The sequence below is a fragment of the Athene noctua genome, chromosome 1, assembly GCF_965140245.1.
Source record: "Athene noctua chromosome 1, bAthNoc1.hap1.1, whole genome shotgun sequence".
Lineage (NCBI taxonomy): Eukaryota > Metazoa > Chordata > Aves > Strigiformes > Strigidae > Athene > Athene noctua.
This window is the reverse complement of record NC_134037.1, coordinates 190802026-190816152: the sequence shown is the minus strand read 5'-3', so window position 1 is coordinate 190816152 and position 14127 is coordinate 190802026. Positions and strand designations below refer to the sequence as shown.

General features: G+C 37.7%; 1 protein-coding gene across 3 annotated transcripts in view; it reads right to left on the bottom strand.

Annotated features, from left to right (window-relative positions):
- The window catches only part of CYFIP1 (cytoplasmic FMR1 interacting protein 1), an 80358-nt gene that overhangs the window by 32613 nt on the left and 33618 nt on the right, over positions 1 to 14127 (bottom strand). Inside the window, exons 1-8 of one of the 3 annotated variants that reach the window (XM_074908200.1) lie at positions 12561 to 14067; positions 12103 to 12256; positions 10726 to 10882; positions 10058 to 10154; positions 9658 to 9734; positions 9457 to 9565; positions 8763 to 8882; positions 6535 to 6734 (exon numbers count right to left, since the gene is read on the bottom strand). In XM_074908200.1, the coding sequence (XP_074764301.1) occupies positions 6535 to 6734; positions 8763 to 8882; positions 9457 to 9565; positions 9658 to 9734; positions 10058 to 10154; positions 10726 to 10882; positions 12103 to 12250 (908 nt within the window). In that variant the 5' untranslated portion in view covers positions 12251 to 12256; positions 12561 to 14067. Of the gene's footprint in view, positions 1 to 6534; positions 6735 to 8762; positions 8883 to 9456; positions 9566 to 9657; positions 9735 to 10057; positions 10155 to 10725; positions 10883 to 12102; positions 12257 to 12560; positions 14068 to 14127 lie in introns of those variants that run through there. The other 2 variants (XM_074908192.1, XM_074908183.1) reach the window with 2 other exon arrangements.

The window sequence follows — 14127 nt, the reverse complement described above, 5'->3', positions numbered from 1 at the left end:
TAACAGTCCCTAACATACAGCACCACCCCACCAACTCTCCTTCCTTGTCTGTCCCTCCTAAAGAGCTTGTAGCCATCAGCTGGCACACTCCAGTCATGGGAGACATCCCACTATGTTTCTGTAAGAGCCACTACTTCATAATTTTCCTTACAGCAGGAGAAATGCTTTAGGTCAATACCTTTAAAAAAAAAAAAAAGCCAGGAGGAAGGGTATAATCCTTGTAGCAAAATTAATGTTTCAAAAGTTTGATCATAATTTAGTGTGAGAACGTGCCAGTAAAATCATGTTTAGCTTTACCTTTGTATATTGTTAAGAGGGGGACAAAAGAACTGCAAGGACATGGAGTAGTGCAAAAGATAGAATCAAACAGCCAACTCCAAACTGAGGGCCCCAGAGTCTGAAGAACAGTCCTAGGGCAGAACTCTGGAGGCACAAGTCCTCTCGTGAACAAGCAGCACAGACCCACTCCCCTGATGTTGCCTGTTGACTGTATAATGCACATTTTGCAGCACTACAGTTTTAGTGCAGAAGGAAGTTAATCAACATCTACTACAACTCTGATTCTGCTTAACCTTACTAAACTGAGCAAAATTACTGGGGTGTGTGTGTTTACAGGGTGGATGACTACTTTGTTTTTTAACTTGATAAAAACTATTTCTTGGTAAATTGTGCAAAGCTGTATATACAGAGAAGAGGAAAACCAGCTCTTTAAGACGTGTACATTAAATGTTTGTATCAAGCTGTTCTGAGTGATAGCTGAGTAAAATAAATGCATCTAGGAAAACGTTTCAGGAAAGGAAGTTTGCAGTACATTATAATATCATAAAATACAATTATATCTTGATGTGGTTTTGTTTAAAGTATGTTTGAATTTAATCAGCACACAAAATAAATGACTCATTAATAGTTTTTCCTAGAAAGAAGAAATTCTATTTTTAATATATCCATTTTCTAGCTGAAAACAAAAACAGCCATGCTAACCAAAAAATGTTTCACGCAAACATGTATAAATTGCACTATGTTGCTTCCACTGTGCTTTATCTCTGAGTGATCTGAATCATTCTTGTGAGAATCTATAACTTCAGGACAAGGTTTTCTGTATTCTTTTAACCTGCTCTAAAATAGGTATACCCATAGTATTTTAGCTCTATCTTTCCAAAAGTAATTGTACTTGCTCAAGTACAGAAAGTGCTTGCATTTAGAGATTCTGAGGGAAAAAAGATCATTTATGTTGGTTTTGATGTATGGTTTTGGTTTTGATACTATATATATTCTATACATAATTTAAATCTCCTCACACTTACATTTATTCAGTTTACAAGGTTCCCCCCTTCTCTCCCACTTACGTAGTAACTGAAAACTTCCTCTTGAGATTACTTGAATCTGTTCTCTGCACAGATAATTCATTAATATGTTTACCAAAGATTTTGTAAACATTTGATGGAATTCAAAGTAATCTGCAACATACAACAGTCCCAGAGACTACTCTATTCCCCCTTCTTTCTCTCCAAATCCTATTCTTTTTTAAACTGACATCAATTTTCAAGCCCTAAGAAGAATCTCTAAAATGAAATAAGTCATTAGAGATACATGTCATTTGAGATAAGACTGAGTTTCAGAGTGCAAATGTATTGGGCAAGAGCTGATTCGTTATCACTAAATTAAAACCCTCACAAGGAAAAGAGTGTTTCAGAATATAAATGTGGGTGCATCCCATGACTCTAGAAGCTGTAACTATAATTCTTTGTCTTTTCAAAAAGGTATTATGAATATATTTGAATTACAGTGTTGTTAGTGTCTGGGAGCAAACCAGTCAGACTGTATTTGGGAGGAGAAGAAATCACAGTCTCAGAAATCAAATACTGGAGAAACACTTCTGAGACACAGTCCCTAAATTTCACTAGCTTTTTACAAGCACAAGTAACTCTTGTGTGTTACCCAGTGTTCTGCCACATTCTTGGGGGTTCCTCCATCTCTAATGTTTTAGACTAGTAGCAAAATAGTCTTAAAGCTTTCTTAAAGACTTGAAGCAAGCACCCATTTTATACTTCCTTGGGTGAAAGATGCTGAGAGAAGAAGAAAGAGGTTAAGAAAAGGAAGAGATACAGTCACTCATTATCTTACAGAGGGGCTGCAGCTAAAACTGAGGATACAACAGGCTACAGAGAGTGCATCATTCTTAATTCTAGGAGGTATGTAACTCATCCCAATATATCGTTCAGATAAATATTAGAGATTTATTCCCTCAAAACTAAGAGCTATATAGAAACCTTTACAGTTCAGCATCATCTACTATTCTTCAAACTTTTTCAATGTGTGTGTGTGTTTTCTTTTTGGCATTCTGCTGGTTGGCTTCCTTCTGCTCCTCCTCCAAGAAACAAACATTTCTTTGAAGGACTGAAACTGTTTGAGTATCAGTGCTAAAGCTAGGCAAATTTTTACTTTCCCTTGAATACTGTTGGATGCAGGTTTTGGCATACTCCAAGATAATCAGTGCTTTTCATTTTAATCAGTGTTGATGATCTCACAGCAATTTATGCATTTTAATCAACACAGGTTGTAATCAAAGTAGGTTAAGCAGATGAAAAGCCTGCTGGTTTACCAAAGCTTTTCAGCAGTGATCGCCAAGGGACATGAGCCCTGAAGTAAGTATTTTAGGGATTAATAATTTTATATCAGTGTTTCTATGATACTTACCAGGAAGGAGTTCATAGTGAGCACTTTACAGACTAACCTAAATGATTCTATTATTCTAATTATCATAACCTATTTAAGAAAATAAGGATGAATCTAAAAGAGACCGATTTGGTCAATGAGCCTGCTGCCCTACTACTGCAGGCGACTATCTCATTCATTAACTTCCTGAGCTTCATCTCAGAAGTACTAAGATATCACAGTCCCCCCTCTCTGCTCATACAGAAAGCATCCCTCTGCATTTCCCTATTTAATTGGTATGAACGAACACACTTAACTTCCAGCTTTCTCAAATTAGTTTGTCCTGTTTACCAGATCTAAGGGTAGCCCTACACTTCCTCTCTTAGTGACTGCGAGATCTAAGTCACCCTTCTTGAACATGAATGCCAATTTAGAGAGAACAGGAGACTACAAACTGAAGCGTGAGGAAACAGCAGACAAAATGGAGCGTGAAAGAGTAACAGATATCTGCCACTCCATTGCTATTACCTTTCCTCTTGGCAGAAAGGCTTTTTTGTTTGCTTGCTTGTTTTTTTAGGTGGCAGAAGGTATTTGACAACAGTCACCCCTACTTTGCATAAGCCTATATCCCTGCACCATTTGGCTCTCTGTAGCAGAAACTAGGTAGTTTTCACTGCCAGTACTGCTTTTCAGGTTTGCTCCAGCAGTATCTGAAAGGGCTGAGAATTTTTCTGAACAGTGACTATCAGAGTATATGATGACACAGCTGTTCTCCTGTGAAAGCTAGTCTCAAAAGCAGTACAAGAGAGAGCTCTACAAAAGGAAGGAGGAGAGGCAGGCAGGAAGACTGAAAAATAAAAAGCTGGTCTTTTTGTTCATTCTGTGACAAACCTGTATCCTCAGAAGAAACATGTCATAATGCATTTGATGAGTGCTATACACATGAATTTTTAGCAGAGAATACAGATTTGGATAATGTGTTGAGAGGAGATGGAGCTACAAGTCTGACTACTGTCCCCAGAAGCTTGTATCATTTGTATTAAGAAAGCACAGAAAATCCTCAATCCAAATAAATATCTAGGCTGTCTCACACTTATTCCTCTGTTAGCCCTCAGCACTAAACAAGCTATCACGGAAAGAAAAGATCAGCTTAGAATTAGTAAAGAAAATAAAGCAAAAAAAGGAACACAACAGATAGTAGAAAATGAACAAAGAATAAAAATCTGGAAGTTGTCCTCATGTCATCTGAATCTTCTGGACAGCTTTAGTCCTCTAAGAAGATTCAGAGGAACAGAAAAAGTACAGGACAAAGATTCTTGTGTGGAAAGACCTTCAGCTTTGAATAACATGCAACTAAGGGTCAACGTGAGAGAGGGTTTTTTAAAAAAAATCCCAAGCAGCACAGAACAAGTGGGAAATGGCTGTTTATGGGGAAAAAAATATACCTGTAAAAGGTCAGAAATGCACTAACATGCCACCATTTTTGTCTTACAGAAACACCTGATCATTGCTAAAGGCCGGCACATTTCCTCAGAGAAAAGTCACCACAAGCCCCCCTTTTTCTCATACTCGGGCTCTGCATGGCTGCTGGTGGCATCAGGACACTGGACTAGAGAGGGCTTTGACCTCACCTGCAGTTTATATGCTCATGCCATTATCCAAAAGTTTGTTCTCTTTATTTTGTGATCAACAACAGGTGGATTAAAAACACCCTTGGATTTCACTGCTAATGCCCACCTGCAGACGTCCCTTTGCTCACCTCTCCATTCCTTCTCCACAAACTGTTGCACCCAACTCTGGACACAGCAGTGCAGCTGGCAAGCACTAATGAGACTAAATTTCAGAAAACTAGCAAATGCAATTATTAAATTGCTGAACCTTTTACTAACAGCCTCACTGTTCAATCTCAGTACATTATCAGATATGAAAAAAAAATTCCTAAATCCCAAATAATTAAACATGCAACGTATTTCCATACTTTTGCATGAATAGCCTTAGCCTTTTAACCAAACCTGCAGGGCTTCTAAACACTTATAACTCTTTTACAGATGTTTGAAATCATCACGTTCAAGCATTCTTAGTAAAAGAGCTTCTAAAGGTACTCGATACAAGTTAATCTGACCAAAACATCTTTAAAAGAAGGACCCTTACACCTAGGCTGTGGTCAAATTAATAAAAGGCAAGCCACATGTATTGCACATTTCCTGGCAGCTCTACCTCAAACCTCTCACCACCAAGCAACCTCTTTGCTTTTTGTCATGCTTATTTCTTTCTTCCAGCCTTTCGTTGTTACTTTTCTTCCCTCATCTACACATCGCTTTCATGCAAGACATTACCTATCAAGAGTCAAGAATTAAACTAGCAGCTTTCATAGAGCTCCTCACTGTGTACTCCTGTATTTGCACACACAATAACCCGTACAGTTGAATGTGGAAAGAACATGAAGTTCATGCTAACAGCAAAGCAGCACTAGACATCATGAATGTGCTTAAGAACTATAAAAGGCCTAGAAACTTCTTGTTCCCTCTCCCAGCAAGAATATCAATGGGCACCATATAGTATGTGCAATGCACACATTAATTCTCTCCACACTGCTGTTTTTGACTAAAACCAAAGCAATTCTATGATGAAATTGGACACATGGTACACACACTGCCTAAAATCTGGCTCCCTTTATCATCTCTTAAATTAATTATAGTGAATTAATTACCTAGCAGACTTGAGGATCAGCTTAACTTAATTCATGCATACAGTTTTCAAAGAGACAAGCAACAGTCCCACAGGCTCCTGCAGTGCCCTTTGGCATTCCACGCTCACCTCTCAAGCACTGTGGTCTGCAGTACAACAGTGTTATAGCCAGGATGAACACAGACTGAAATGCTGTAGGAGCTACTGAATGTCTTTCATTAAAGCTGACAGGTGAAGGATCAGCATTTCATCAAGATTTTCTTTTAATACTACGCTTATATGATTCTTAACACACCACATAGAATATTCCAACATTGATCTCCAGATACATCAACTGCACAGCAGCTTCCTCAGAAAAAAATCTCCTGTGCAAACAGATTCATGTAACAGAAGTTTCTTGGCTAAAACTTAACCATAAAAAACACTCCTTTTTTTTTTTTTTTTTTTTTCCTTTTTTGCAGACAGAATCTTGGATTTAAAATGCAACATAACCATCATGGAACATGTCAGACAGGGAAAGCTCTCCAAGGAGACAGTGAAAGATGAGAACAGGCTTCCTCTTCTTCCTACAGCTCAATACTCAGTATCACTTTACTGTCACTTCACAGTGCTTTAACCAAAACCTGAGTAAAGGCTAAATGCAGCACAAATCCTAAAAACAGCACACAAGCAGGAAGCCCAGAAATGCAAAGTCCCAAGCACTGTGCCTTCCACTCATTCAAACTTTAGATCCTACCTCTTTCTATTTCCATTACTCACTCTCCTCAAAGGCTGCAACTGTAGATGCAGTGAACACAGCGCTCTTCCCTTCTCCAGTAAACAATACTTTTCCTCACATTAACACTGAATCAGGAATATAATTTTACTTCCATTGTCTCACAGTTGAGGATACTGTTTACCAAAGTATCTTCCTGATATGCACTTTGCAGTATTTTTGGACGCACTTTATTTTTCAGTATATCATAGCTAAGTCATTAAAATGTCGGAATCTGGATGCTGTGGTTACATTTGACTTCAATTGTGGACAAATAACGGGCTTTCATACATTTGACAGTATTTAGTAAAATGACTCATGCTGCATCATTTCAAGTAAAGCATTAGAAGTGGAAAACACTTGTCACCATTTGCTAGGAAGGAAGTTGCAGGCACGTGGTAGAAGAACTGCTGCAAAGAAGAGGCTGTCATGCTAACCTGTTAGTGGATCCATTGTAGCAGTAGTTTGGAAGGAAATCATAATTGAGTTCCCAAAAGACATGAAGAGTGATTCGTCCATAAGGGGCTGACACATTGTGATTGGCTTCTCTGAACATGGCATCAAAGCTGTCCAAGGTCATATATCTACTCAGAAGCTTGTGAGTCATTTTGTTTATCTCTATCAAGCCATCCAGCTCCTACAAAGAAACAAGAAGAAAGAAAGAGAAACACAGAAGTACGTCAATAACCTTGACTGAATAGAAGACTAAAAAGCAGCCAAAATGAACAACTGACTGTCCCCCAGTCTCTTACTATAATGATAAGAGCTGGAAAGAATCAGTGGTCTTGGGATTGTTTTGTAACTTATCTCCCACCAAAACTCTCTGAGACTTTAAGGGTATTTATTAAAATCGGTTCACACTGCAGATGGGTCTCAAACACAGATCTGTGCAAACTTTTCTACCAGACATAAGCCAAGAAGAATCTTCTGCATTTTCTACTTTTCAAGCTATCACAAAGTAATTTCTGCTCAGTAGGGCAACTGGTGAACTAACTTCTGTAGCCGTACTGGTAGGAATAACATTACCTTTATGTGTCTGAAGAACAGCAGAACTTACTGATAAGTTCAGCTATTAGTATCAGTTTCTCACTGAGGAAACCAAGCAGTTTTCAGCAGAAATTATTTTGCATAAAACAAAAAACAAGAAAAAAAAAAAGGAGGATGTTGGAGGGACAAAACCTTTGCCCTGCCACATTCTAACTCAAGAAAGAGTGAGAACCTGTGGCCTAAGAAACACATAATCAATGGTTTCTGTTCACCTAGCCACTAAGAAAGTCCTGCACATAACAAAGAAAAACTACATTTCAGTAATTCAAAGGTTATAACACCAAGCACTGAAAAATCAAGAGGCTCTATGGCCTTAGTATTTGATTTATCTTCAGTAAAGAATTAAATTAAATCAAGGTTGTTAACTGCATGACAAAATCTTACTGATAAAAAACTTATTACAGAAAGACCAGTGGTAAACTTTCTTGTGTAACTTCTAATTTATTTTTCATTCCAGCAGAACTGTTTCTGATATTTTTCTTGTTGACTGCATATCTACTTGTCAAATTCACGCTGTCTAGTAATAAAATTTGTTTTTTAGCATTTTTATCAGGAGACTAACTCAAAGACACCTCAACATTGCACAGATGCTCTTCTTTCGCAGGAACAATTTAGACGTTGTTCCTCCACAAAAAGATATTTTTGTCAGGCTATAAAACCAAGCTGCCTGGGTAAAAACCCCTCATTTTGATTCTACCAGACACCAGGGTGTTTTGTTTTGGTCTGCAATTTATCTATAAGCACAGACAGAAGTGGGCATTTACAAAAATTCAAATCACAAGAATCCTCATTTTCCTTGTTTCCTCATGGCTCCTAGTGTATGCCTTCTCTACAGGTGATGTTTACACCTTAGTCCCAAGGCCATGGTTGCAGCAGGTTTATTTCTTTTCTGGGCAAGGAAAGAATAACATTCTCAGTCTCAACAAGACTGGGACTTTCATGATCCCATATAGGGCAGCATACTCCAGAGTACTGCATCAGGTCAGGCCAAAGCACTGTTTGAAAAGAGATGTAGGTTAAGGTATGGGAAGAAAAAAAATCTTAGCACATCAGAATTAATAAAGTCCACAATATACTACAATGGCAACAGATGATTTGCCAGTATAACTTATGATGTTGCTGGAGGTGACTAAAAGAATGCCTTTTGCAATACTAAGCTGCTTCTCTTGGTATGAGGTTTTGTTAACCTAGACTTTGTAAACCAGACAAACTTACAGAAAAATTAAAACAAAACATCAGAGGGAAAAACACTGTTATTTTTCTATAAGACTGCTTAAAAATATTTCTCATTTACGCATATTTAACTAAGGTTAGGATGAAACAAGTTTGCCTGCTAGTCATTCAGCCTTTTCTCCTGTCAGGAGTGACTGTACAACTATTTGCTGGAGAATACTTAGAGGACTTCTAGCAAAGCCTGAGAAAAATTTTTTGCTTCTGCCATTATAAAGCAAATGCAGATTTATAATGGGAAAAAAAAAGAAAAAAGAAAAAGGCTAGATGTCTATCATTCTTGATGCAAATAAAAGAAATAAAAATTAAATTAATGTTAAAACAAAACTAGGATCTAGACCCCAACTGCAGTGTTAGTACTCTGGCAAAACTGCAACATAACACTCACCACAATGGAAGTCAAATCCTCACTTTCAAATCGACCAATTGCCAGTTCCATTGACCTGTACATGGCTGCTGAAATCCGCTGAGTGATCAGTCGGTTCAGGTCAATCGACCTACCAAGAAGCTAAAGAAAAACACAAAAAGAAGTTTTGAACTGAAATTCAAATTACAAGACAAGCTGCAGAAGGACTACGAGACTCCACAGATTAACAGACTCTCACGTGGTGAACCTGCATTCCAAACACACAGAAACAAAGCAGATGGACAAAATTTATAAATTCATGAACAAATGAGGTACTACAACTTAAATCCTAGTTCTCCCAAGAAGAAGTAAAATCACATGTTGCATTTACATCTAAGTATTTATATCAGCATTTTATACTTCCATGACATTGTGCCAACAACATACTGAAAACTGGTGAAAGACATTACCAGGAAGACAACGCTACCACACATGACATTTCTATTTGGCTTGTGTTTGCTTAACTGCAACAGACATTTGCATTAAAACAGGATCTTTGAAGTATTTTTTTTTTAAATTTACTCCTTCATATGACAAAAAGCTGATCTCAAATGTCAGTTATGCCACTTAGATGACAGAACATAAAGTACAGAAAGCGTTTTATATACCTATATAAATCAACACCATTAGAAAAGTGCCAAGCAACTCAAATACAACAGGGTATGAGTTAACTCACTTGGACATGTCTCTGTTTCAGCAGTGTCTCATAGCGGTTGGACTGTAGCAACTGAATGGTTGCTCCCTGATTCTTGCATTCTGATCGTAATCGTTTATCCAGAAGTAGGCTATTAAGAAAGGGAGAAAACACTTAAGTATATTGGACAGCAAAGCAGAGCAGAAATGCATGAATGAAAGTTCTCACTACTGGAGCAGCTACCTGCCAGCCATTGCCTTGTAGTATGCAAATATTTGGTCTGCCAGCTTGTAGACAAATTGGTCAAAACATAGGTTTACCTTGAGGGAAAAAAAACGTGTGTTTAGAGATACTTAAAAGACCTCCCACTGTTTATCAAACATGATTAAGAAAGTTAATGCATCGAAATTTCCCAGCACAAAAGATGACATTCAGTCTTCTGCATTAATGTGAAGTGTTTTGCACATGTCTACAGGTTTCCTCACAACATATCATCCAACCAGTTATCCATCTTCTGGTCTTCATTCTCAGTTTGTTTATTATCTCCAACTGTTCTCAATCTCTTAAAATAGGTCTTGGCCTTTAGCATCATTTTCACATTCAGGGACAGACTATTTTTCTCCAGTAAGTAAGATAACTTTACCTCTGCCTCAATCTCATCATAGAGGAACTGCTTCTTAAATTTAGTAAGTGCATAATGAGCACTGTCATTATAAAGGTCCAAAGAATACAGAACATACCTGAATGAAAAAGAAGAAAATAAAAATGAGTTACATGTCTATAGAAATTATGATTCTTTAGGATGGGTGCAGTCAAGACACTGTAAGCCAGCCAATATTGTAACCTACATATGGTTCAAGCAAACTGGATCATTTGTTTTGTTTGAGTTTATATGAAAGCTATCACAATTTCTCCTTTAAGAAAGTATTGTGCTAGTTCAGGAAATTGTACAGATAAGTTTGCAGTCTGAAGCTTGTTTTCTAGATGTAGCTTTCCATCAAAAGGGAACTCTGTTTTTACCACTATGCATTATATTGACATCTTTGAGCGGTAAGGAAGACCTACTCAGGGAGCAATATATTTGGCTGGTGCAATGATACTTCTATGAAAGGTTTTGTATTTCATTTATTCACTTCAAAAAGAAAACTTTGAGAATCTGGAAATTGGCAAATGTAAGAGGAAAATTTTATAAAGGTTTAGAATACCTTCTCAGTGACTGCTTGATAAAACCAATTAAAACAGTAACATTATAATAAGGAATGGCAATTACTAAGAATAATCATTCAGTGGAAGACCACAAGTACATCTTACTCCATCATTGATGCCTCTTTGGTCTCCAGAATATGGTCCGTCAGAATCCAAGGCATGGACATCTCAATGGGAAACTGGATTCTTCTGCCCATGGTCAGCTCCAAGAAGAATTCCCTGAACCACAGCTGGGACAGATCACAGCATTGCTGCAAGGTTTCTTTCAGAATAAATAAGGAAGAATTACACTTCTTATGGAAATACATTAGGAACAATACAACTGTGATTCTGATGATGCAATGTGAAACAAAAAAAGCAGGCGTGAGTCACTAGAGCTATACATAGGCCAAATATGTAAACCAAATTCAAAACGCAAAGCCCATGACTTTTTCGGAGTTTTGAACTCCATGTTGCCCCCGAAGTGGTGCCTTATTACAGAAAAAAGCGTGGAAGTGGACCAGACTACCAGTTAAACTGAAAAACTATGTACACCAATAAAGTGGGATTTTGTTTAATTTCTTAGTTGGGGGCTGAGAAATCCATATACTGAGCTTGGGAAGCAGCAGGTGAAGGAGACAAAATTGTACCGGATCCACCAGTACCATCTCTCCCTCTGGAGGACTGAATCGCTCCACACATTCCTGTTGATTAGATGGGCAGGAAACGACAGACACACACATGAAGGAGGGATTAAAACAAAAAGTTTCTAAGGCTGCTGTCAGTGGTGCAGAGGTGTGCTTCCCACCTCTCCAGAAAACCCTTGGCACAAGCCTTCTTTTGCAGAAGGCTTGAGAAGCAAAACAGGAATGAACTTTTTACATTAAGATCTTCTGAAGACCTGCAGTGGGTGTTTCCCAATAGCATTATAACCAACATTAACAGGTTCCCCATTCTCTGAGGGTAAACGAGTCCAGTAGCAAAACAAAAATGAAAGACAACACAGCATGGTGATGACAAGGACTAGATACATTCAATGTCAGTAGGTGAATTCTTTAGGACAGCATGTTTCCGATTACAATTAACCGAATAGTAAAAGCAGTGAAATGACATCAAATTTACCACAACAGAATTTGTTTCCTCTGTACTGAAAACAAAACGAAAAAAATCCCCAAAAAACAAAACACAAAAACTACTTCCTTTTTAAAATTTCAATGTGTATAGACTTATCTGTCCCTTGTTTATATAAATACGTACATAAAAAAATAGAAAAGGGAGGTAACAGTATGAAATTTGACGCATTATAAACAAATGTATAACAAGTCAAAATAAAAATCCCACCACAATACTGAATAATCATGTCTCAGAAAAAGTTTGGACAGACCAAGGCTCTTGATAAATAAACGAAAGGTAAGTTGACTTAGGCAATCGGAAACATTTTCCAGGTCGTGTTAGAGGTGTTAGGACATGCTAAGCTGGACACTGATCATCTACATATCTTACCACTGAAATTTATCAAATGAGTGTAGAAGAAAGACTCGCGATGGAATTTTTCTATGTCCAATATGGTGGGCCCCTCAAGGCTACTTCTCAAGGTTTTCTTGGAACCACTTTTGTCAGCAATGAGGGACTCTAACATAGTTCTCACCATGTAAAGCTGTATCATTAAAGGAAACAATTATGGTGGAAAAGGGGGGAAAAAAGGAAAATACACATGGTACATTAGTTGAGCAACACTTGAGAATTACTATCAGTAAGCGACTGCTCCACTTCAAATTGAAAACTGGCACTGTGTGGGTAAAAGCCTTTCAGGCGAGAGGAACAGATGCAACGCTAGCCTACGCACCAGCACAAATGCCTACCCAGGCCAAGGGGACCTCCACTGACACTTAGCAGCAGACCATTTGCAGTGGAACAGTTCACATCACCACAAAAAGTAAAAGTAATAAGTAATGTCTTACCACCAAAGTTTAAAAGAGGCGGATAGATGTAGGACTGCCTCAGAAACTTGTGTGTCACATGCAATAGCTTTTCCAATCCCAGAGACTTGAGCTGCTTCAACAGCTCAGCAGAGTTTAAGGACTCTGTCATAGTGCGAACCATGTAGAGCTAAAAACCAACAGACAGGGGCAGGCAGGGGAGAGAGAATCCGTTAATAAAAACACGTGGGTAAATAAGGAAGGGGAAACAGAAGCAGAGAAAACGTGTTAGTTTGTTAAAAATGAAAAGCAGCACAGTAAGCATGCAGAGGAGGACATACAGAAAGGCTTCTTTGTTCAGAATAATCACTGCAATCTGGTGCTCCCTCAAGCAAAGGAAAAAGTTCCCGCTCATTTTAGAGGATGCTCAGAGAGCCATTATCTTCTCAAATGATTTTGCAAAGATTTCAAATTCATTTGAAAGATTACCAATTCATACACAGCCATTTTAGAACTGCATGAAACTGAGTAAAACCTATCCAGAATCAATATATTTGACCTCCCTTCCTCCTGTCAGCCAAGACAGATAAGTGTGCCAGCCCAAGAGCAGAAAAAGCAGACAGAAGTGTGTACGCTAAACAGCCGGTTGCAGCCAGTGAAACAAAGCCCTTAAACATACCAAGCACAGGAGAAGCACACTGGTGGTGATACTTAATTTTCTTCCCCCAGAAAATTAGAAATCAAACCATTTTTTTCCAATTCCCAAGCCAAAATCTTCATTAAACCCATCCAACCACAACTGAAGCAACTTTTTATTACCCAAGATTATTTTCCATACATGCTCTCTTCCCCACAGATTTTGGGTATTAAAAGATTGTCTTTACAAACCACCGTTGCCTTCAATTTTTCACTCAAAGTGTTCAGTACCTCATTTTCTCAGATGAGCTATGAATATCAGACCATACACTCTCCAAACAAATCCACGAAGAAAATAAAAAAGACAATTATATGGAGGTAACAAGAAGGGGCAGCTAGGTATGGGATTCATTGACTACCACAGAAAACACACTTGAAATATCTCGTTTTAGTGGCAGTGGCAGATTAAATAGATTTTAGGGAGCAGTTTTATCATTCATTACTGAACATTAAGAGGGATCTTGTTAGAAGTCAAATACTCTCCATATTTTACAGGCAATCATGTATATTTTAAACATATTTTAAAACTACATAGACATCTATTGAATAATGGGATTTAACAAAAAAAAAATCCACCAGCCATACGAGAGATGGGAGTCAGTCAAGAAAAAATTCAATAGTTCAAAAATATTATTTAAAAAACATCAGGAGCTCAATGAGAAAATATTTCTCCCAGAAAACCAAATTAAAGAGATGGAACACTTAGAAAAATTATGCAGAGTAGAAAGTGACAGCAACCCAGAGTATTTTGGTTAAGTATATATAATTTTGCAAATATAAATTTAATCAGAGTAGATTTTTAGGTTTGTTTTTTTAAATGCTAAAATTGCAATTTTTAAAATAGTTCAGGCCAGAGAAAAAATATTTCATGCAATAATTGTTGACAGATATCACAACCACCAGACAGGAAAAT